Source organism: Schistocerca americana, chromosome 4, assembly GCF_021461395.2.
Source record: "Schistocerca americana isolate TAMUIC-IGC-003095 chromosome 4, iqSchAmer2.1, whole genome shotgun sequence".
Lineage (NCBI taxonomy): Eukaryota > Metazoa > Arthropoda > Insecta > Orthoptera > Acrididae > Schistocerca > Schistocerca americana.
In genome coordinates, this window is record NC_060122.1 from 677,764,647 (window position 1) to 677,790,016 (window position 25,370).

General features: G+C 42.7%; 1 protein-coding gene across 2 annotated transcripts in view; it reads left to right on the top strand.

Annotated features, from left to right (window-relative positions):
• The window catches only part of LOC124612871, a 480,199-nt gene that overhangs the window by 114,804 nt on the left and 340,025 nt on the right, over positions 1 to 25,370 (top strand). The window contains exon 1 of one of the 2 annotated variants that reach the window (XM_047141306.1): positions 12,772 to 12,937. The exons of the other annotated variant lie outside the window; for it this stretch is intronic. Within the exon in view, the coding sequence (XP_046997262.1) occupies positions 12,781 to 12,937 (157 nt within the window). The 5' untranslated portion in view covers positions 12,772 to 12,780. Of the gene's footprint in view, positions 1 to 12,771; positions 12,938 to 25,370 lie in introns of those variants that run through there. 2 annotated transcript variants of the gene reach the window in all.

Consider the following 25,370-nt stretch of genomic DNA (forward strand, 5'->3'; position numbering starts at 1 on the left):
AAAAAATATGCCTACCGTGTGCTTCATGTTTGTTCTTCAAAATCAGAGGAAGAAAGTGGGAAAATATTGCGCAAGTGCGAACAGCGCTGTGTGACATTATGTATTGAACACTGTTTTAAAGTATTTCATTAGACAACGCAGTATACATCCATGTAGAAAGTGCTGTTGTACTTAAATACGACATTCAGCACTGATCATTAAGTATTGTGAACTCATTTACTCTGTCTATATGAATGTATAATTTTTTTTAAAAATGGTTCAAATGGCTCTGAGCACTATGGGACTTAACTGCTAAGGTCATCAGTCCCCTAGAACTTAGAACTACTTAAAACTAACTAACCTAAGGATACACATCCATGCCCGAGGCAGGATTCGAACCTGCGACCGTAGCGGTCGCGCTGTTCCAGACTGAAGCGCCCAGAACCGCTCGGCCACTCCGGCTGCAACTTTTTAAATTTTACGAAAACAATGTAATATGTAATAACATAATCTGTCCAAGGCATGCCAGACAATACATAGTTGCATATTAAAGAAGACAAAATTAGCTTAAAGTAGTGTTAATTTTGAATTTCGGTGTTCGACATTTTTCAAGATATGAATTTCTGAACACAGCTAAAACTGCCTGGATTCTGAGGACAGGGACAAGTATTGGGCCGGTGCTGAGAGTGCGAGATGGTCAGTTATTTTCATGAACGTCCCCTCTTAAGTGGATTTATGTGGTCGTTTTACGTTTAAAACGAAGTGAGTTTCACGTTACTTTTCCCACTGAAGCTCTAGAGGAATGTGAAATACGTCGCTGCAGTAGCTTGCATGCTCTCTCCAGGAAACGGAGACTACGCCACGGCCAGTGGATGAAGTCATTACGCGTCGGACGCCAGGTGGAACGAAATGACTGCAGATTGCCTCCCAGTCCAGCAGGGGGCACGCGACTGCCAGCGCCACGCGGCGCCAGCGGCGACTTGTTAAATTACCGCTCGCGTGATCCTCTGGCCCGTCAGCTTTATTGAAACGCGCCGTCCTACGTCCTCCTATCTGATCCGCGACCTCCTCCTGCCCTCCGGAGGGGATAAGCGCGCGTCTTATTTTCTTGGCACGCCTCCCTCTCGTGTTGGCTTTGTGTCGGTGCATGTTTATGCAACCAACGCGCCCCATGTCCGTATCTACAAGAAGACATTTTCCCCGACATTTCGCAATCTCGATATCACATCAGTGTCGCTATTGCAATAACAGTGGCAGACTTCCCTTTTGTACTTTTGAATACGATATATGTTTAGCCATTTGGAAGAGATGTGACATAACGTGGGGCAAAACGCCAGTCCATTGCGTACAAACACTGCAGATGACTGCTATCATTCAAATTATGCTCAACATAGGAAATAGCTCTTATATTGATACTTAGCAAGCATCTGTGGAAAGCCACGCGATTAAACACATATAAAATTAAATTTTCTGTAACTATTAGAGTATCCGCCACAGCAGCATGAAATGATACGGGTCCAGAATCCAACAGTCCGCGGGTTCGCTGGAATCCTCGCATACGGTTCCGACAATCTCATTAACTGCGATATTGCAGTGCCTTTGTTGATGCAATTGTTCCCTCTGACATGCATGCATCGTACTTCTGAACAACACAGGCACTCTAGTATCGTATTTATTCGCCGACTCTGAGCAAGCGACTTTCAATTACAATATCTCCCACGTACGGAAATATACTTAAAGAATGTACGTGTGCGGGTTGTAGACGCGTGGTTGACGTCATACGTAAGTTTGGTCTGACTGTGAGTTGCACTCGCGTAGCCTAATGGTAAGACGACCGCTAACGATAAGTGGGAAATCTGTCCAGTCCGGCAAAAAAATTTCATTGTCACCATTCCATTACAGAAGAAGGCATGAAGGATATCTGGGTTTAATGACCTGTCGACGTCTAGGTTATTGGAGCACAAGGCTTGACCGTGTCAAGGATGGGGAAGGAAATCGGCAGGACCATTTCAGAGGAACCATCCCAGCTTTTGGAGGGATTTAGAGAATTCACGGAAAACCTTAATCTCCATTCCCGGCGCCGGTTTGAACCGTCGTCCTCCAGAGTGTGAGTCCATGGTGCTAACCACTGCCGCACCTCGTTCGGTGGCATTCCATTATACAGCTGATGATTGTCTATATTCGCAATTACAAATACGTTTCATGTATCTGTCTTCCACTGTTTGTAATACACTATTGGCCATTAAAATTGCTGCACCAAGAAGAAATGCAGATGATACACGGTTATTCATTAGACAGATATATTATTCTAGAACCGACATGTGATTACATTTTCACTCAATTCGGGTGCATAGATCCTGAAAAATCAGTACCCAGGACAACCACCTCCGGCCGTAAGTACGGCCTTGATACGCCTGGGCATCGAGTCAAAAAGAGCTTCGATCGCGTGCACAGATACAACTGCCCATGCAGCTTCAACACGATACCACAGTTCATCAAGACTGGCGTATTGTGACGAGCCAGTTGCTCGGCCACCATTGACCAGACGTTTTCTGTTGGAGAGAGATCTGGAGAATGTTCTGACCAGGGCAGCAGTCAAACATTTTCTGTATCCAGAAAGGCCCGTACGGGACCTGCAACATGCGCTCGTGATGCGACCATCATGATGCTGTACACAGAACCTAGATTCATCCGAAAAAATGACGTTTTCCATTCGTGCACCCAGGTTCGTCGTTGAGTACACCATCACTGGCGCTCCTGTCTGTGATGCAGCGTCAAGGGTAACCGCTGACAAGGTCTCCGATCTGGTACTCCATGCTGCTGCAAACGTCGCCGAACTGTTGGTGCAGACGGTTGTTGTCTTGCAAACGTCCCCATATGATGACTCAGGGATCGAGACGTGGCTACACGATCCGTTACAGCCATGCGGATACGATACCTGTCATCTCGCTGCTAGTCATACGAGGCCTTTGGGATCCAGTACGGCGTTCCGTATTACCCTCCTGAACCCACCGATTCCATATTCTGCTAACAGTCATCGGACCTCGATCAACGCGAGCAGCAATGTCGTGATACGATAAACCGCAATCGCGAAAGGCTACAATCCGACCTTTATCAATGTCGGAAGCGTGATGGTACGCATTTCACCTCCTTACACGAGGCATCACAACAACATTTCACCAGGCAACGCCTGTCAACTATTTATTGTTTGTGTATTAGAAATCGGTTGGTTAACTTTCCTCATGTCATCAAGTTGCAGGTGTCGCCACCAGCGCCAACCTGATGTGAATGCTCTGAAAATCTAATCATTTGCATATCACAGCATCTTCTTCCTGTCGGTTAAATTTCGCGTCTGTAGCACGTCATCTTCGTGGTGTAGCAATTTTAATGGCCAGTAGTGTAAAATTCCGGGTACATAATTACATGGGTGTGGAAACAGCTACCGAACGAGGCAGATGGACGTTATTTTAGTTTTTTATGATTACGTGGCCTAATACTCAAATTTATTTTGTTCCAAGAGAGACAGAAGAACGTAAGTTTATACGTTAATAATTTATGAGGAACTTAAAATTTGTTCTAAAGGGATATCAGTCGGAACATAGGAGAAAGTGCACGAATTCACGAGGGCACTGTACAATGAAGGTGCTGAAGTCCGCGTGTGGCGGTTTTTATGGCACCTTGTTCTCGATATCTGTTTCCACTAAGTACGGCCAGTTCACATCTCATCCGACACACGCACTCCCTACAGCCACTGCCGATCTTGCACTGCGCTGAACCTTGCTTTCCTTACTCCATGCGAATGACGCCCTTTCCAGCCACCAACAAGATTCCACTGTTGTACTTTAGGTAAGGCTTAGAATTTGTAGTCACATCGAAGGATAATCGTACACTCCATCTGGCGTTAGATATACAGGGTGATCCTTATTAACTTTTAAAAACCTCTGAAACGAGATAAATCACGCTGAGACAAGTTCTTTAAGACACTTGTGGTCGCAAATGTCGGGGAAATAAACCAAAAATGTATGACAAACATTAAACCTTTGACGTCACCAGATGTCGCACTTGCAACAGCTGAGCCTGACAGTTTGTCGCACCTGATCATTCCAATCCAAGGAAAGTATTCACGTCGGTGTGGCCATGATGTGTTTCTTTACCACTTTGGGCTCAGGGTTCGAGACGTGTGTCTGGAAGGCAGTTTTTTTTCTTATTCCTTTAGATAGTTATGTATTTTCATTGAAGTAAGATTTTTTATTTTATTTACCGGTCCCACGGTTGTGCCCAGTACAACAAAAAAACTATTATATATATATATATATATATATATATATATATATATATAGAGAGAGAGAGAGAGAGAGAGAGAGAGAGAGTTTGGAGCAATTTTGATATCTGATCATGGAAGTTCAATGTTATCCGTAGCATTCCTAGTCCCGGCAGTAGAGCTCACTTTCACTCACGAACTATGGAATTGTTACGTCAGCCCACTAGTTGGGCAAACACTTACGTCAGTATGTTATCTTACTAACTCAAACTGAAAAGAATTACAATGAATCAGTTACCGAGCCGGTTAATTTACACTACGATGGTGTCTGCTGCAGTTTAGTTCTGTTAGCATATAATTTTTATCGTTTTTCTATTCCTCAACTCAAGAGTTCCATATTTCATAATAATTTTCGCTTTCCTAATCAATCTCGTACGTATACTTGTTTTTCGATATTAAAAGTTCTTTCGCCTCTTACGTAAAGACACCAAAATCACTGAATGTATAAAATTACTTCTGAATATCCCTGAAAGATATTTATAAATTTGTTAAAAGTATTTAAAACTACACCTAACAAATACATGAACTTGAGCTGTAAATACGTATGTCATTACGTGTAAAGTGCTACCGAAATATCTTAATTCAGATATCATTTTGTAGTAGCAGTCAAACAAACGTCACAGTGTGGACCTAAAACTACAGCTCAAATAAAGTTAGCAGCTCACTGTAGTCCGTCAGAATTCTATATAGATTATGCAGTTTTGGTCCTCCAAAATGAGTTAAAAAGTTAGTATGTGAATACACAGATGCGTTATGGAAGTAAACGGTCGGAACTCACAGAAAGAAATAACAAGAGACTTAGAGCTGTAGATGCGGACCACTTGAGAGGAGCATGTACAATTTCCCAACTTGAAGGCATAAGAAATGAGGAAGTAAGAGAAAGGACGTAAACCCATTATAATATAACGGACAGAACAGAAGCAAGGCAGCTAAGATGGTTAGGACACGTCAAAAGACTAGATGAAAAAAAATGGCTCTGAGCACTATGGGACTCAACTGCTGTGGTTATCAGTCCCCTAGAACTGAGAACTACTTAAACCTAACTAACCTAAGGACATCACACACATCCATGCCCGAGGCAGGATTCGAACCTGCGACCGTAGCAGTCGCACGGTTCCGGACTGCGCGCCTAGAACCGCGAGACCACCACGGCCGGCGACTAGATGAAGACAGGTGGCTAAAGAAAGCACTATTATAGTAACCTCCTCGAAGGAGAAGAATTGGAAGACCAGGAAAAACGTGGATATGGGTGTCCAAGAAGGGACAGAAAGAAGAGGAACAGAAGAGAATGAGAAAAATGGTGAGATTGAGGCCTTTGGCGAGAGATGTGGGATGCGGCGACATCTGTAGGACCGCTGAGGAAAGAGAGAGAAGGAAGAGCCAAGAAAAAGAAAAATGACTCAAGACGACTTTTGTCAAAGACCGATTTGTTCAGTTGTTCCCGACCGTTACGGTAACGGCATAGAATAAAGTGCAAATGAACTCTTGTTTAAGTTTCATTGGGACCCTATTTGAGATTACATTAATGCTACGACCAAACGCTTGTGTATAACGTGACGTATATCCCGTTAATTTTTTGTGTGCAGGAATGGATAAAAAAGCCAAACAACAGCGACATTCAAGTAATAGCGTTCGTGACGGACGTGTGAAAGGCAGCAAAGTGCCCGTCAATATACTAATATCAAGTTTCAGCATATGTGGAGACGACGGAAGTCGTTCTACTTTAACCTCGTGCTCATCATAGCAAATTTCTGAAGAAGAAAGGTTTACAACCGGCACAACCATAGTTTAATATTGAATGAAACCACCTTACCTTGCAACTGTTGGCTGCTTACTTACATCAAATAGTTGCTGAAGTGCAGCCATGTTCAGATTATTGAACAATAGATACTTTCTCTCGTGTCCATGAAGGCTTTATGGTCTTTGAAGATACCACCCACAACTAGAAACAATTTGTGCGCTGCTGTATGTATATCGTCACCTGAGATAGGTCCATACATTTTCCTAGCCACTGTTTCTTCATGTTCCCGATGCAGCCGCTGGAAACTGTTATGATAGTAACCACACCTTTGTACCGCTACTTCATAATCGGACGAAAAATTGCAAATTTGGGGTAAGTTCCTATGGCATCAGACTGCTGAGATCATCGGTTCCTAGGCTTGCACACTACATAATCTAACTTACAGTAACCTACGCTAAGGACAACACACACACCCATGCCCGAGGGAGGACTCGAACCTCCGACGGGGCGTGCAGCGCGAACCGTGGCAAGGCGCCTCAGATGGCGCGTAATCGAACGAATATAGTGCCAATTTACCCTCATTTAGTAGTTTTCCGCGCCTAACTGGTTTTTAGGATACCAAATTTTGCAAAATTACTCGTACGTTTACTTCAGTGATATTGCAGTCCAAATTATGTTCTCCTCGCGCGAATGGAAGCTCATATTTACCATAAGCTATTGTCCTGGCAGGTATATACGATGCGATCTAAAGGAGGGCTGGCCAAGATACTGTCTCGCGGGCAGTGTCCGGGCATGAGTGCCAAAGCGCTCAGTCTCACTTCAAATTGCTGACGGGCTGGATTTAAATGGCAGTGCAGTCGCACTGCATACATATTATTTAGTTTTACATTTTGTATTTCTCAACAACATAGGTCACAAAAAAAACAAATTTTCAGTATTATTAATTATTTTTGACGTACTAAGGACATAATTTTTATCTCGGACAAACTGTCCGCGTACGGATAGACATTGACCATTTTATAAAGTTTTGTACATATGTTACCAGGTAATCTTGAGTTATTTAGTTTCACAATCTAAATAAAGGTCTTTCACACAAGAATGTTGATCAAAGTATTGTAGCACTTTTACAAGCTTATTAAATGTAAAAAGATTTGTTATTAAAACTGCAGTAACACTGTAGTTCAGAAAGCAACATCGACATATGCACAGGGCGTTTTCAACTGAAAAGACAGAGGGTCTCAGAAACAGTATTGTAGAGGACTACGGTGGTAGATCGCTAGACTGCCTCTTTTCGTGCAGACAGTCATTGGACCTGCAAACGTCCTTCACACCACAAACAAAAAAGCGAAGCTTAGACAACGCTGACGGCACGATTCTGTCAAACTCTGAGAGTTACGCCGAGAGAAAACTGCCGCACCGCAATACAAAAAGAAATGTTGCGCTGTTTCGGGTACTTCCGATAAGGACCGAGCAAACCCGAGTGACAGGCCGGGCCTTGGCTAGTCCGAAGCCCACACGTGGTGCACACGTAAAGTTTGGTACGCCGTGACTGGCCCTGATCTAAAGATTATATTAAATTGTTTCAAGTCTACGAAAATGCGTCTACAAGTAGCAACACTCGTAATTGATGTCCAAAGTGTGAACAAACTCGGAAGACACTACCATCAGATTTCTACCAGTAAGCCATTAAGACAACGGAAAAATGGTTCAAATAGTTCAAAAGGCTCTGAGCACTATGGGACTTCACATCCGATGTCATCAGTCCCCAAGAACTTATAACTACTGAAATCTAACTAACCTAAGGACATCAGACACATCCATGCCCGAGGCAGGATTCGAACCGGCGACCAGAAAAATAGTCACATAAAACTACAATATCGTGTGAACAGGAAGACCAGTCATGCCACACTCATCTCATACCACACTCATCTCATGCCACACTCATCTCATGAACACAAAGTAAAACGGGATAGCAACTGGCATTACGTGTCGTCAGAGATAAGGGGCATATCAGCAGGCCAGTAAGTTCCGTGAGCGATCATATTATTGTCTGAGAAGAACGAGCGGAGGAGAGATTTGCCATTGATTTGGCCGTGGCATTTCAGCTTCTAGAGAGAAGGTTGCTATGATGGTGATATGCGTGTGGCTTTAGGGAAGAAATGCTATTTACAGAGTGATGGGTGAATGCTAGGAAACACTCTGTGACCATAATGTGGGATGATAATCGTTTCTGTATGTTTGTTCAGCTAGCGTCACTGTTGGTTCAGTGTTGGAGCACATCAAAACCTCAAATTTCTTTTACCACTCACAAACCACAATACTTTGCAGTGTGAACGTCAATGGTAAATGTGCTATACTAGGTGGCGATATATGCTGTCTTCGCACTAGTCCCGCTTCGACAAGTAATACACCGAAGGCCGCGTGTGTGTTACATGCAGCTTTGCTACAGCAATTGCGCTACGTCATCTGCACTCAACGCCACACTACATAGATCAGAAGAGCTTCCCTAGTTAGCAAGCTAGATGCATACTGATAGGCCGTCGAGACCTTACGTTAATACCCTACCCGGTATCGGTTAGTGGGAAGGAATTGAATACGACACTACTTGCAGAGAGCCACTGAATTGAGTAGATAGTAGAGAAAGGTGGTAGTAATCGCAACACAACGTAGTTAAAGATTTAGAAAATAAAACGTAGTGATATATTCTGTAATAAGTTCAGAAAAAATTACTCTTTACGGAGGACAGGCTCCACTGACTTGAAGACATTACCGGAACGACCTATAGAAAAAGCATTGAAGTGTAACTACACATGTTTACATAGAGAACATTTAGGAGAGATTATACTGAACCTTGAGAACTACGTTTAGCCAACAGTAAGGGGGATGGCAGATTTCATTAAACCTTACCGCATGGCTGGCTGACGCCTCGCGATCGCCAGACGATCGAAAGGGCATTCTAAGTCGAGCGTCATTATTGGATTGGTCCGAAGCTATGAACGTTTAAATTTTACCGCAGCATGGCGCGGGGTGTGCCTGTAGCCAAGACGCCGTCTTCTTCCAAGAAGGCGTTCCAGAATGCCATGCAATTGCGGTGCTCAGGGGTTTCGTTAGCTGATCAGCCCCTCGCACTCCTGTGCCTACGGCCGAAAACAATAGTTCTGATACCAGCTTGTTCGCTGGCCAAGTGACTAGCCTACTAGGTCATAGATCCGGTTCAGATGGCTCTGTGCATTATGCGACTTAACTTCTGAGGTTTTCAGTCGCCTAGAACTTAGAACTAATTAAACCTAACTATCCTAATGATTAGGGAAGGACGGGGAAGGAGGTCGGCCGTGTCCTTTCAAGGGAACCATCTCGGCATTTGTCTTGAGGGATTTAGGGAAATCACGGATAACCTAAATCAGGGTGGCCGGAGTTCCAGCAGGTGTTTATCAGCCAGGCTGGGGATGATGCGATTCTGTAACATATCGGTGTACGTCACACCCGTCACGGTAGCAGTTACAAAACCAGAATCACGCATTTCCTCGAAGAAAAAAGGCCTGACAACGGTAGATGTGCTAAATCCAACCCATACCATGACTTTCTCGACCGTTCTAGGATTTTCGGTAGCCCAAATTCTGCAGTTGTGGGCGTTGACAGATCCTCGGAGCGTGAAATGAGCTTCGTCGGTCCACAACACGCAACCAATCTTCATCTTCCACCATCTTTTGAAACGCCCACACAGCAAAAGCCCTTCGCTTCATTAATTCGCTAGGTAACAGTTCATGATACCGATGGATTTTGTACGGATATCATTGGAGGGTATGCCTAAGTGCCAACCAAACAGTAGTGTATGGAATGCCGGTGCGACGTGCGACTGCACGAGCGCTGCATAGACGAACCCGCTACGGTCTCCATTTCTTCCTGAACTGTCTCATCAGCATTACGCCTTGTGCTCGGTCGGACACTACGGAGTCTATCGTCTAAACAACCCGTGGCTTCGAACTTTGAAATCATTCTCTCCACAGCTGCATTTGTCAACGGACCTTTACCCGTTCGAATCCCTTTCCTATGGCGATAGGATCGTAACGCTGAACTAGCACATTCACCATTCTGAGAATACAGCTTCACTAAAAGCGCCTTTTCAGGTAACGTCAACATGCTGCGACTGCTGGCGCATCTGATTCCCTCTGTCATTGCAGCTCCTTTTATACACGATTGTCATGCGCAGTCACTGACGTTTTGCTGTCCAGCGCCATCTCTCGGACATTTTGTGAACTTTGTTTTTCTTTTGGTTCTAATAAAACCCCACGTCATTCCAAGCATGTGTGTAAATTTTTACCTCTCTATCTATATTATTCCGTGGTTTATAAAGTTTTCAAATTTATGCTGACTTTTTGATCACCCAGTATGTTAAAGACATAAAACCAGATACTTGAAAATGACACAGAAGGTCGAAAACTGGGTTGTGCTGAAATAAACCATAAAGCAGTCAAATGACGGTGTGTTCCTTTAAAGGAATTAATATTCTTTAACTGCTTCTCGATTGATCCTTCGTTTCCGGCCTTGTGCGGCCGGTCACGCGCTCGTCATGGTACGTGGTGTTCTTGGGAGGATTCGTAACACGATATTTTACACAATCTTAAAGGCTGTATTGTTGAGCGACGTAGCGGAAAATCACAAAGCGTAATTGGAGCGAAACTTTGTTGCACCATGTGGTCTCCAGACATTTGTCATGAGGATAATTTCAAAATCGGTCGCTTCTTCTGATAAATTTCTTCCAGGCTACTTTATTTGTCGTACTTCAGCGTGATTCTGTTCTGCCAATCGATAACTTTCCTCGAAGAGTCACAGATAGCAATGTTTCTCGATCTGCAGGGCGCCAATCGCTCACTTGGATTTATTGTTTAAAAATGGGTTTTGAGGTTTTCTGCTGAGATGTTAACTTCGTTTTCCTGCTCGATATTTGACGACAGACCTATTAGTTTTCTCCAGGTACTGCAAAATGCGTTCTTGAGCTTACGCGTTGTTGATGCTTCATGCAATCGCATACAATTCACATAGAGAGCGATTACACGGGAGCATACGAGACTTTCTTCGATTTCATATGTGGGGAGCTCTGATTGCGCCTCGTGTTGCTTTCACGCTGAATTCAATTATCGACGTTAAAATTAAGTTCTGTGAACCTCCTAATACCTGCCCATAAGTAAGAAAACAAGAAAAGATGCACCTCTGACTTTAGATGGATTCCATTTCAAGACTGTTGACCACTTCAAGTAACTAGGACGTCTTTTTAGTAATAACAACAGAACACATACAGAAATAGATCCCCGTTTATCAACAGCAAACAAGACGACAAAAATGGTTCTAAGCACTATCTCAGGTCATCAGTCCCCTAGACTTAGAACTACTTAAACCTAACTAACCTAAGGACATCACACACATCCATGCCCGAGGCAGGATTCGAACTTGCGACCGTAGCAGCAGCGCGGTTCTGGACTGAAGCGCCTAGAACCGCTCGGCCACAGCGGCCGGCACAAACAAGACACATTTTAGTTTGATCAAAATTCTAAGAAAAAGATCATTTAGCCGTATCTTTAAAATCCGCTTATACCAATAGACCATTATACCTGCAATGTTATATGGATGTGAAACATTAATATTAAGAAAGAAAGATGAAGAGAAACTTAATATTCGAAAGAAAAGTACTAAGGAAAATTTTTGGATCTGTATACGACGAAAATAACACTGAATGGAGAATAAGAAGAAATCAAGAATTAAGAGGGATGTGCAAACACCGTGACATCGTCGAAGTGCTCAAGAGGAGAAGGTTGAACTGGGCAGGCCTTATAGCAAGAATGACAGAGAATAGACTACCTGGAATGGCATTCAGCATAATAATTGATGGAACGAGAGGGAGAGGAAGACTTAGAATCAGATGGTGGAATAACATTTGGGAGGACACAACTAGGATGAACAGCAACAGCAACTGGACAAACAGCGCATTGGACAGGCAGAAGTGGAAGAGGCTCATAGAGGAGGCGTATGGTCGATAAGGCCCTTACCACATATACAGAAGAGGAAGATGAAGAACCTCCTAATTTCGGTTTTTATGCAACACTTTTTTCAGTTTTGGGAGCATTTGTTCACCTGAAAAATGTCGAGTAGCGGTATATGTGAATCTGTATGTTCCCTAATAACTGGTTAGCTATGTCTTTTCAAATGCTGGAGGAAGGCAATTTCTTACCTCCTCCAGTAGGGTCATAGATAGTGATGTGGGGTTGAAACCAAACTTCTGATTGATGACAACTTTCCACAATGAGATTTTTCACTCTGCGGCGGAGTGTGCGCTGATATGAAACTTCCTGGAAGATTAAAACTGTGTGCCGGGCCGAGACTCGAACTCGGGACCTTTGCCTTTCGCGGGCAAGTGCTCTACCAGCATTTAAGGTTTTGTTCTCTAGACTGAATTCCATTTCAGTTACATGTTTCCTTCTGATAATGTAATATGGCAAATTACCAAGAAAGAAAAAAAGGGAATTGGGAGTCATACAGTATCCCTATTCCTGTTTCTACCTTACACGGGAACAGTACCTGTGCCTTCCCGGCACTGCGCTTGGAGGGTGGCAAGGGAGGGGGTGACCAGTGGCGGCTCGACAGCGCGCGCATGCGCAGTGGGAGGTGGCGGCGCGTGCCGCGAGCTGCTGGTGGCAGAGACGCGCCCTCGCAGGCGGCAGTCGTTGCGCGACATGGGAGCGCGATGGTCGCAGGCACGCAGCGGCCGCCCCTGACAGCCGCCTCCGACTCTGCCTCCGCCCCCGACGCTTCCGCCACCGGTCGCATGCACCGCCGCCTCCAGCGCGGTCCGCGGCTGCTGCTGGCGCCGCTGCTCGCCGCCGCGTGCCTCATACACGCCGGTGAGTCTGCAGGAACGCCACGGAGGGTGTAAATCGCCGGCTTTCGGCATTTCCCGCCGCTCAGACGATAACACTGAACGCCACCCATCACATTCCGTAAATGCGTGATCTGCTAGTCGCTGGCAGCTGATACACTTTCTGTCTTCGGAGTTACCAGTTGAGATCATCTATACGATCGTACTACGAGGAAACCAGTGTTGACCAACCGATGCTGTCTTTCACCTACTTACTTACGGCACAGTCAAATTATTTCGATAGAAGAAGAAAGCAATTTAAATGCTGCCAAGTAGTTATATGCAGTATCAGCTCACTTCACCACTTTCCTACATCCTCCGAAACGTTGCTTAATTTATATTGCTGAAGACACCATTAACCACACTTCAATTACACACACATCTACTTATACCCACTCCATTGTGTGTGGTGAAGGGCATCCAAACCATCAGGATGATTATCCTCTCTTCCTGGCGTATTAGCGGAGGGCGACCTTGTGCATATGTTAAATTTTCAAATTTTACTGACAATGCAGATAAAAATTGTAGGAAGTAATTTATTTACTGCTTCTTACTGAAAAGCATCTTTCTTTCAGCGTCACTCATCTGAGTTGGCTGAGGATTTCATGAGAATCTCGTTCACACAAAATAAAGTTTCACCAACAAAAACTTTTGTGGATGCGAATAAAGTCGTTTATGTTCTTCTGCGAGATAGGTAATTGGTGTCATTACTACGCTCGTGCCCATAAAACATTGTACCCTTGTTAACAAACCAAAATACAGTAAACAGATTCGATCTCCTGAGTAAATTCGCTATGTCCACTTCATTTTGAATAAGTAACAGCCTTATAAAGAAACTTTAATCGTTTTTAAGAACAGCACATCGTCGTAGCGCTCCTCCACCAATCTTGCACTTTGAAATATTTGAGAAAAGAAAGATAGATATTGGGTGAATTAACGGAGAGAACTACGGCATCACTAGGGGGACGAAATGCATATACCCTACAGGATCTTGAAAACTGTGTAAATTGATTTTACTCTCCTCTGTGATGATAATAGCAGAGCCACATAATCTTATGTGCATGAAGTTTTCATAGCTGTCCAAAGCCAAACAAAAGTACTTTGTGCAGGTCCACACGAGAGCGAAAGTCACGGAATAGTTTCTGTATGATCGACCTTCCTTTCGTGAGGGACGATGCAACTTCTGCAGAAGTTTAAGGACATTACTAAACTTCAGCGTACTGGGTACCGTGACGCCGAACGTAATATACGTTTCATGAAATATGTATCTAGAAAGTTTCCTGTAATTTTTTGCTCCGTGCGGTAACTAGGAAGGAGGATTTCACTGACACCGTGACCACACTGCACTACAACGTCGCTAGATTGTGAGTGTGCCAGAGGACAGTCGTAAGTTCTGAGATGCACATACACGCACTAGTGAGGAATTGTTTAGAAATTTACGATACGTAGTCATTAGTAGGTCTTGACATGTTACTACGGTCAATATTATATAGTTAACGGCTTCCTTATCATGACTATGTAGTGTTTTCTATAATCAAAGGCATACTCCAGTGAACGCTAACATTTTTATGTTGGTGAAACTGTTTGCGCCTATTTTCCACCAATAGAAGGTTAGCCCAAACGCCTTGACAAGCAAAGAGAGAGGTTTATTTTGTGGTTAGATTGTTGACAACCTGTTTCGAGAAAAACAAATTCAAGTATAACAATACAGAATTGATCTAACAGTCGCCAAAACAAATGACATGCAGCGCATTGTAGGCAGAAATTACAATGCCATAAAAGAGAGCTTTTGCTGAGGTTAATTTGCACTGAGTGATGGATTTTAAGGAGAAACGAGAGCGATAGTCCGTTGATTGTTAACAGAATCTAAGGAATAAAACATTCAAGTTCCTTTGTACTGGAGGATACTTTCATTTACAGAAGATCCAATACATTAAGTATTCCGCTGCCTTAATTACTCTTTCAGCTTCGTGCTTGCTGCTATGTTAAATGGAACTCTAAATGATGTAACTTACATGAGCTGGCCATGTGGCGGTTGCTACGTGTTAAGCAAGCTTCGATGCACTTCTTTTTAGCTGTCATTATGTCTTGATCCTTGTGGAAATCCACAACGTCTAAGAGCATTATAACCAATTTAGTTAATGAACACGGCGTGTTTAATACACTGTTCACGGAATTTACCAAATTTTGTGTATCGTTTCTTGCGAAGATCTATAATAATGATTTAAAGTGGCTCTCCAGGCCAAATATCGCAAAGTAACTTAGGAAAATTGCTTTCTTTCGTTAAACTTCTGACATAAATAGAATGTTGATGCATCAATATTTTCTCAGTGGCAGAAGGATTTGGTAAGGGAGTGGATGTGACCTTGATGAAAGAGGCAGGAATTCATGTCACCATTGTCAAGAAAGACATCAGAATTATTATTCTTCCAAACATTGTTGCTAGTCCCTCCATCGAGACTCGTACGGATACTCATATGCTCAGCGCAAGTGGAACATTCAGGAACGATATGGTAGCAGAATTAGTGACATTTTGATGTTCTGACTTGCACTCAGATTTGACACAAACTTTTGTGGATGCGAATGGAAGTCGATTATATTCTTCTGTAATATTGGTAATTGATCACATTATGACGCTCGTACCCATAAAATACTGTACCCTAGTTAATAAACCAAAATACAATAAACAGATTCACTCTCCTGAGTAAAATTTGGTTTTCGACGTTAACAGAAACTGATTTATATCCCAAATTCTTAGTTAAACAATAACTTTGTTGTACACCACAGCATCTACTATATTATGAACTTAGTGTATAAGATTTTTCTCGACAATGCCGACAAAAAGGAAGTTTACTGAGAGACGATTGCAAACTTTTAGGTCTCTGGACGTAGCGATTATTGTGTTATCCTCCAGTCGCCAAGCTGAATACAAGAGAACCTCAAATAGCCCTGTGAAGAAGGTAAATTGTCAATTTGGCCAGTAAGAATATCCCTTAAGAATTTCTATTGACTTTGACAGTACATTTTCAGAAAAGAAATCTGTAAAACGACAATAACACTTCTCCCTGTATTTTATAATGTCGTGGAACAATCCGAGACATTGGAAATGGAGTGATAAAGAAACGCGAATACCAAGCGGAAAGAGGAAGTCACTTTGGTCCTCTAACTATCGAAACTTTTTGGTTCACGTGTATTATCATATTTTGTCCATCATAGTTTATATTACTGGCAGAACCTGAACTTTTACTTCAGTGTATACTTCAGCAGCCTGTGGCTAGTTTCATATTTAACTGTACAGCGATAACGTCGTGTCACCATATTCAAAAATAAAGCAGCGCGGAACACGAATTGGTTTCACGCGTTCACGGGCTCCCTACATGTGAATATGGATACGCAGCGCCTCGAAATTGACTAGTAATGTAGAATAAATGTAGACCTTACAATAAAGTAAACAGTCTATGGCAAATATAACGGTTATGATGTTGAGAATATTCTGCAGGTGGTCGCGAAGAGTAGCCGCATTCATTGGCCCCAGGCCAAGGTCTCAAACCGTGACGGAACAGCAGCACCACGCTATTGCCGCACCTTCAAGATATGAACATCTTCCAGTAGGATTACATATGGAGTGGGCATTCAGATCCGCAAAACACAATTTTTAACGTTGACGTACATCGCACCCAGCATCACGTGAATATGGTACGGTGTAATGATTGCCATATGCGTTCTGGGGATTTTGAATGTCATTCCACTGCTAGCACGGATATCTGGCTCAGACGTCTTACAGATTGAGTACACGTAATTTATAGGCATCTTAACAATCTCCATTTGATATCTGCGATTTTCTTGGCACACGTGAAGCTTTTAAGAGATAACTGCAACAGCCTTTCGCTTCTTTGCGAGAGGTGCGGCGGCTCAGATGTCGTACTTTATTATTATTTTTTTATTTGTTTTTAAGGGAAGACGAGGAATAGCCGCCTCATCATTTCTTAAATTTTGTACCGTACCGTGTATGGACCCTGTCATAATAAATTATACTGCGGCTGTCTCTCGAAATAACCAGGAGCTATGACAAGCAGAAAATCAGCGATTCACCACACTCGGTAATGTTTTTTAGGGGGCGATATTCTTCTGTTTTTAGTTTCTGGAACCACCTTTTTCCTTTTTGTTTATCCTTACGAAAAACTAGATATTTGTCGTACATAATCATTCTCCACGATCTCTTTGTGTCTACTCTTAAATACGCGTAATGGCTTGCAGATGTGTACAATCAGGACGAAATGAGTGTTATATATAAATCTTAATTTTTATATATTCAACGTGGTGATTGGTAGCATACTTTCTCAAATGACTCCTAGCACTATGGGACTTAACATCTCAGGTCATCAGTTCCCTAGAACTTAGAACTACTTACACCTAACTAACCTAAGGACATCACACACATCCATGCCCGAGGCAAGATTCGAACCCGCTACCGCAGCGGTCGCGCGGTTCCAGACTGAACATGCTTTCTCACTACGAATGTACCTAGCACAGTGTACTCACGCAACTTAACCGAATGTGTTAACTCTCTTTTACACTCTGATTAGATATTTTTGAGCACCTAAAGTATCTCGTACTATTCTGATAACCCTAACTGCTACCTATAGTACTTTAATTGGCATCCATAGGAGCAACAGCTATTCACATGTCTGTTATTATTGAATAAACTTATCAAACTAGCGCCAACAGGTTTGTATTTAAGATTCGTTCTTTGCACAAACAATCAATACTACACAAATGCCACGTAACAATCCCTGTTCGACATGGGCAGACACAATGCTGATTCGATAGATCCTCCTACTCTATGTCGAAAACTAAAGATGCAAGCAATGGTCCGAATCGTCTATGGTCGACAAACTGCGGTAATGTTTTGTTACAATGTGCCTCTAATGGCTAACAGCCGAATCCAGAAGTGCCTATTAGCGTTAAGAGCTTCTTATGAGTACAGTTTTCTTAACCAGTAACAAATACAAATACTTACAGAGACAATAATATTTTAAAATGTGCTTAATTTTAGTTGAAGTTGGTCACCATCTGCGTGAGCTTATTAAAGATAATGAATGTGAGAGGAGGAGTGTTTCATTGTGTCTTCCAATACTGACATCTGAAAGGGGTGCGCGATTTGTACCGATCATCTGCTATATTATAAATTTCAAACGGATGTAAAATGGGTTCGTGTATGCGCATTATACAGGTACTCAAACGCGATCTATTTATAGCAAGGAACATAAACTACAGCTGTTGTAATACATCGCAATAAGTAGAAGAAAAGTGACGATCAAAACATTTGTCGGCCGCTGTGGCCGAGCGGTTCTAGGCGCTTCAGTCCGATGCCACGCTGCTGCTGCAGTCGCAGGTTCGAATCCTGCCTCGGGCATGGATGTGTGTGATGTCCTTAGGTTAGTTAGGTGTAAGCAGTTCTAAGTGTAGGGATGACCTCAGATGTTGAGTCCCATTGTGCTTAGAACCATTTGAACCATTCAAACATTTGATAAATATGTGGAATCATGTGATCATGCATTCAGATATAAGTACAAATACTTTTATTAATAAATTAATCATCTCCTCACACGGAAAACGTAACATTTCATCAGATAATTGCAGCATCACAAATTTGGAGTCGCTGAGAATGGCATCAATCTGAAACACTAAACTATGGTTGAAATGGCTCTGAGCTGTATGGGACTTAACATCTGAGGTCATCAGTCCCCTAGAACTTAGAACTACTTAAACCTGACTAACTTAAGGACATCACACACATCTATGCCCGAGGCAGTATTCGAACCTGCGACCGTAGCAGTCGCGCGATTCCGGACTGAACCGCCTAGAACCGCTCAGCTTCCACGGCCGGCACTAAACTAGGGATCCCAAGTATTCCGGATGGTGCCAATTTTTAATAATCAGTACTTGTGGACCGGTGGCCACCATATCGTGCCTTAATATATCTAGTCTGATAGGGGTTTATAACACTAATTTATGTAGGTTACTAATACTGAGATCTGAAAAATTTAATATTATCACCTTGAGCCTCTGGCAAAATTCTTTGTTTTCAGTTTCGGTTGACTTAGCATCATGAGGTTCATAAAAATATTCACAACTTTACGTCAGGCGAAATACCGTTTCAGACAATGTATTCAGGGGCATCGTCTACTTAAAATATAATAATAAGATCGTACATATGTGGCCCAAGGTGCCGCATTATAAAGTGTGTTTTGTGTCTTGACAAAAACGTTTGATCAACATTGGATTTTATTACCAACGCTGTAGACAGCAGTAACCTTTCGGCGTTCGAAATTTAACAAAGAAAAGCGTCGGAGGCAGAAGCAGTGTGACAGGTAGGGATGCAAATAATTGCTACATGTGCCTGTGGCGAAGTAAATAAGGTTCCAGTTGACGTCTGTGTGTTTCGTCAGAGACGGTGTTTGAAGTAAGAGAGCCTCTTCTGAGAGCGAGGCGTGTTTGCGAGCGGCAGCGGCTGTTGACACACCGCGCTGTTGCCGGGGCCTCGCGCCCGGCCCGGAGACGCGGCTGAGCCGTCTCCGCGGCGCCTGCACTCGGCTGCTCGGCTGCTGTTTGCGTGCCGCGGGCCCCCCTGCCGGCCGGCGCTCTTGTAATATCCTGATGCGGGCTGCCTTCCGGTATCTGATACGACGCACGCAACCGCCGCGCGCACAGCGCACAGCACGTTGCGTGGCGACGTTCGCCGCCCGCGCCTCTCCCCTGGAGGACGGCGTTTCAAACCCACTCGCCCCCTGTGTAATGCGATAGTCCGTTCCCGACGGGGCTTGAAACTATTCCGCAAAAAAATCTGGCATGGCCTATTCAGGCTCCGTTAAGGTGGTATGCATTCAACTCTTTAATTTTCGAACTTTGAACTAATTAAAACAACGGAGTAAATGTTGATACACTCTTCATCTGCATCACTGCAAAACACCTGTGAAGAGCATGGAGGCGATACAAAGCGTATCTTAGTTCGCTCATTCAAAGCTGGTGGTTGAACGTTTTTAAATAGGCTTTCGAACGATGAGTGCCTTCTTTCGAGTCTCTACCCATCCTGGTTTTGCAGTAAAAGAAAAAAACCTATGACCTGCGTGCCACCTTCATTTCCACATGTTCAATATCCCCTTGATATTAGCAGAATGTTAGATGGTGTCAGGCACGCGGGACAACGAGCATATAAAATGTTCCAGCAAATAATTTCGTTTTCACGGTGACAGATTTATGTAGCAAGATTTTAAACATGGCCGAAACAACAAATTTTGAAATTCTTTATGGTAAATGTTGACAGCCAAAACAGTTGCAGGATGAAGATTTATTAAAATTCTTGACCACGGTTTCGCTATATCTAAAGATACCTTCATCAAAAGTTAATACACTAAAATTACATCCTGCAATGGAGATTAATAAAACAACTGTGCCAAAGGCGTCGTCAGTAGTTAAAACATCATTTCCATTTACACAACATGAATATGATGAAGGTATATTTAGATATGCCGAAACCGTGGTCAATAATTTGAATAACTCTTTATCCTGCAACTTTTTTGGCTGTCATCATTTACCGTGAAGATTTATGTAGGCCTGATCCTATTTTTATTTATTAGACTACATTGTATGCCTCACTAAGGACAGTACGTAATGTTCCTGAACATTTGACGAGGGCAACTATGTGCTTTTTTGTTTTGTATGCTCTGTACCCCATGTGCCTAACACCATCTAGTATGAGCTAGTCTGAAGATGCCTGAATGAGGTGAAACGTGTCATTTGTAAATAAATAACAACTACAAGTCTGAAACCAAGACTTTTGTTTCTTCACCTGTTAATTGTGTCTTGCAAGGGTCCCGCATACTTCAGCAGTTTTCTAACATGACACGCCCATGTGATTAATGTCCTGCGTAGAATTATTGGATTTACCCACTATCCAGCGAGTGAACCGGTAGCTACCACCTGCATCAAGTACGACTGAGCTTACGTGATGGTTCCATTTCCTTCTTTATTCTCACTAGCGTTTGTCCCTTGCAGTGCGGGAACTACTTTTTGTTGCGTACCATCTGGCTGTGAATCGTGTACACTTCCTTCTTTGTGTTACACTGTTTTCACTGTTCGTGTTTCTGAGGTGGAATTTGGGTAGCAGCCCCGCATTTGCATAAACGAGCATGGGAAACCATACTTAGGCTAGCCGATGTACCGGCACACCGACGTTAATCCGTCGCGTGGATTCGATCCTGGCATGCCTCAACTCCCTGTCTCGCAAGCTAGCGCATTGCGTTATAGGAGCAGGTCTATCATTCCATTAAATACACCCCCCCCCCCCCCGATTTTTACACCAACGTGTTTTAGTGGAATGAATTTCAATTGTGACCCATTCATATTTGAGTAATGGGATACTACTGTCTAACATTCGCTGAAGTGCATATGTTTAATTCTTTAGACATAAAGTAAGCTCCCACTCATTACATAACCGTAAATCCTATCAAGACCTGCTTGCTTATTTGTCCAGCATTCTTTCACACAGTCACTTCTTTGTAGAAAGTTGCATTACCCGCAAAAAATTTGAAGTTTCCATTCTGCATTCCTTGCTAGGTCATTGAAACACAACATCAACAGCAAGGGTCCTAGTACAATCCTCTGGCGCACGTCTTAATTAACTTGTGTCCGAAATCCTGTGTACATCTGGCAAGAAATCCTAAATCTTCAAAAACTTCGACAACTCATATGATCGTACGTTTCATAATAAATTTGTTACTGAGTCAAATCTTTGTTGGAAGTACTTCATCCACCGTATTACCTTCATCGAAGCTACGTATGCTGTTATGTGGTAAACGTGCGAACCGAACTTCGTGTGTTCAATGTTTTCAGAGTGAGACTCAAAATAATTTGTTTCAGAACATCTGTAACGAACGATGTTTAAAGAACGTGACCGGTCGATGGACTGTATTGTGAGCCAGCCTATATCCCCATCAGCGACCGCCAACCTGTGTGTGATTGTTCTATTGACTGTATAAACTGTTCTTATTTAGTAGTGTTTCACTAGAACAGTGTCTATATTCAGATCATACACACTTTATGAGGGGCAGATGGTCATATAGCGAAAGTGCTAAGGTTTCTGGAGGAATCACCCAAATCTGTAGGAGCGTATTCAGGTTAGCAAGATTCATCTGTTTCATTGGAGGAGCTCACCAAATTTAGTAATATAGAAATTAAGAGAAGTTCTGCAATCCTAGTCATTGATCTATTATTATGTACCTAATCCATTCCATTCTAACAGTAAGCGTTTTTGTTAACTAGAAGCTGAGAGGGCCTTTCACAGATGACAAGTCTCCGTTTTCATACTGCGTGATCGTGGCACAAGAAATCAATGGTATATCTAAGTAATTAATTGTTCACGTCTTTGTTTTTATTTTATGTTCTTGCACGCCCGTTCGACGCCTTATACGTCTTAACTTTCTGACTTCATCGCGATAAAGGTCATGTTGTGGATCTGACTGAATACTGTAACTCTCTACAATGGCCACGTACCACCGTCAAAGTTCTGTCCATATCAGAGTAGTCAGCGTCGCAAAACGCTATCCGAGGGGTCCGAGTTCGATTCCCGGCTTGGTCGGAGATATTCTCCGCTCGGGGACTGGTTGTTGTGCTGTTTTCGTCACACGAAACTCGTCCATGTGGCGTCAAATGAAAAGGCTTGCACCAGGCGACAGGTCTGCACAATGGGCGGCCCTCGCCACACGACGTTTCATTTCACTGTCAAACCGCACGTTTATGAGCACCACATGTGGTAACCGAGGATTTTAGTGAGCATATCTGTGTCTGAAACGGGCTGAACGGTTAATGATCTGTGCCGCAACGGTGCTCGCTCTCGGACCCATATTATTTGCGGGATTTATTCTTACCAGTCCATCATTACAGCTTAAATTCTGCTATTACAATTCTGATAGAGAAAAGATGAGAGTAGATACATATCATTGCACGTTTGCACAATATCATCCACGTAATCCAGAAGATACTAAAGACCGATAAATGGACAGATATTACATCCCTTTCATGGAATTTGTACACTTGGGGGAGGGGGGAGGAGGGAAGCCGAGATCGTAAAACACTGAAAACGGACCTAATTACACAGAAAAATGTGTATGAACTATGATGGTAATCGGCAACGCGCAGTAGCAAATGAACTTTACAGAGCAATAAGAATGGAATACGAAGACATTAACAGGATTAAAACGTAGATAAAGATGCCGTTTTTGTACCATACTCTTCAACTTCTACGACGATGAAACAATGACGCAAATAAAAGGGAGATTCAAAACTGGTTCAAATGGCTCTGAGCAATATGGGACATCATCTGAGGTCATCAGTCCTCTAGAGCCTAGAAGTACTTTAACCTAACTAACCTAAGGACATCACACACATCCATGCCCGAGGCTGGATTCGAACTGCGACCTCAGCGGTCACGCGGTTCCAGACTGAAGCACCTAGAACCGCTCGGCCACATCGGACGGTGAGGATTCATTAGTGTAATTTAATACAGGGTGAGATAATATAAACGGCTACATGTGCTGATTACATCGTGTTATCAGATAAGGTGAGGAGGGAGTACAGGACCTGTCGAATGGAACGATCGTCTACTGAGCACAGAATACGTATTCAGAATATACCGAAGAAAGACTGTCGTAATGAGAGTAGTAGTAATGACATTAGCGATATAGCAGACGAAGTAAAGGAATTGTGCTATCTTGTAAGCAAAATAACGAGCGATGAACGGGCCAAGGAGAACATAAGGAACAGACTAACACAACAATATGGGAATTCCTGCTAAGATAAGTATACTGGTGTCTTAGACCTTAATCTGAGAAATTTCTGAGGAAGTACGTTTGGAGTGCAACATTGTCTGGAAGGGAATCAAGTGAATCATGGTCAGTAGGAAAACCAGAAAAATGCATGTCAGGAACAGAAATATACTGCATACACCCATACACTATGACTGTAAAATTACGTGATTATGTCTAAAGACTTGAAAATAGCAAAAGTAGAAGTCAGCTAATCGTGTGAAATATTTGATTGTTGTCTTAACATATCCAAGGTAAAAAATCAAACTGTCTTTCAATAAATTTGAAGTTGTGCCACGAGATACGAAAAAAAGCTCAGAGAAAAAATAGAAGCTGTGCTTCAGAAATGTGATTACAGAACAGCGGTTAGAATTATGTGGACAGGCAAGATAAAAAATGAGCAGGTAACTAGCAGAAAAACGGCGGACTACGGGTTAAGTGTAAAACAAAATTGTTGGACTGTATTACGACACCTGGGAATAACTTACAAGTACTGTAGGGAGGGAAAAGGTGTGGGGATGGCATACACTGAAATAAATCCAACATATAATTGGAGACGTTATGTGTAAGTTCTCTCGCAAGGAGGAGGCGTCTGACACGGCCAACCGATTCGGGTCATATTCGGCAGGTCACTTGTACAGCACCAAAAATGAAATGATCTTACCTATTTTGGTTCATCACCCCCCCCCCCCCCCTCACTTCCCTACCCATTGGTTTTGAGAAAACAACCCCTGAAGTTCGTGACACGTAATCGACTAAAAACTGACAGGATCGGAAGGCAATTGAAAATGGAGAATCTTTCATCATCATAAATGTGGTCTTCAAACGCTAATTTTCGGAGAAATCAAGGAATCAAACTATCATAATGTAAATGCTCTTTCACGAAAGCGTCGCTGATGTAGCGACCAAGGCATCTGTCTGGGGAGAAGAAAACATGTAATGAAGATCTGACATAAAATCACGAAGAAGGCTAGCGAACCTGCTGGTAAATATGCGTATATCTGTAGTTAAGCTTGCTAGGTCGCATAAAAAGTCATACAGCAGATGAAGAATGACTTTATTGGGCGCAAAGTATGCATGATGCATTTTGGAATTATTCCCATCTTGAGAAGTCCAAGTGCAAAGGTGACAGAAGAACGAGTGCTTTACCAGTTGTGTACGTAACACGATTGACAGACTAGTTAACTACAGATTAGTTAACTACTGATCTATGTATATTTATCTACGAAAATGTGTGTTTGTTTCCCAAATGCATTCTGCATATTTTTATTTGCATTTCTTTCCGAATCGGAATGGCTACGAATAGGAGAATTAACAGGGTAACCAATCAGGAATTGTTGCAAGGAAGGGAAATACAGTCCTCCAACAACTTGGATTTGTAAAGAATTAAATTTTTAATCCTGATAAGCTTACAATGGCTCTGTTGCTCACATCGTTACTTGTCCACTTGTCCTCACTTTCTTCGAACATCTTCGTTGACAGCGCTTATCGTATAAACATGCGAAGAATATATACTCGCTGCAATAATGACATGTAATGTATGCAATTTTCACA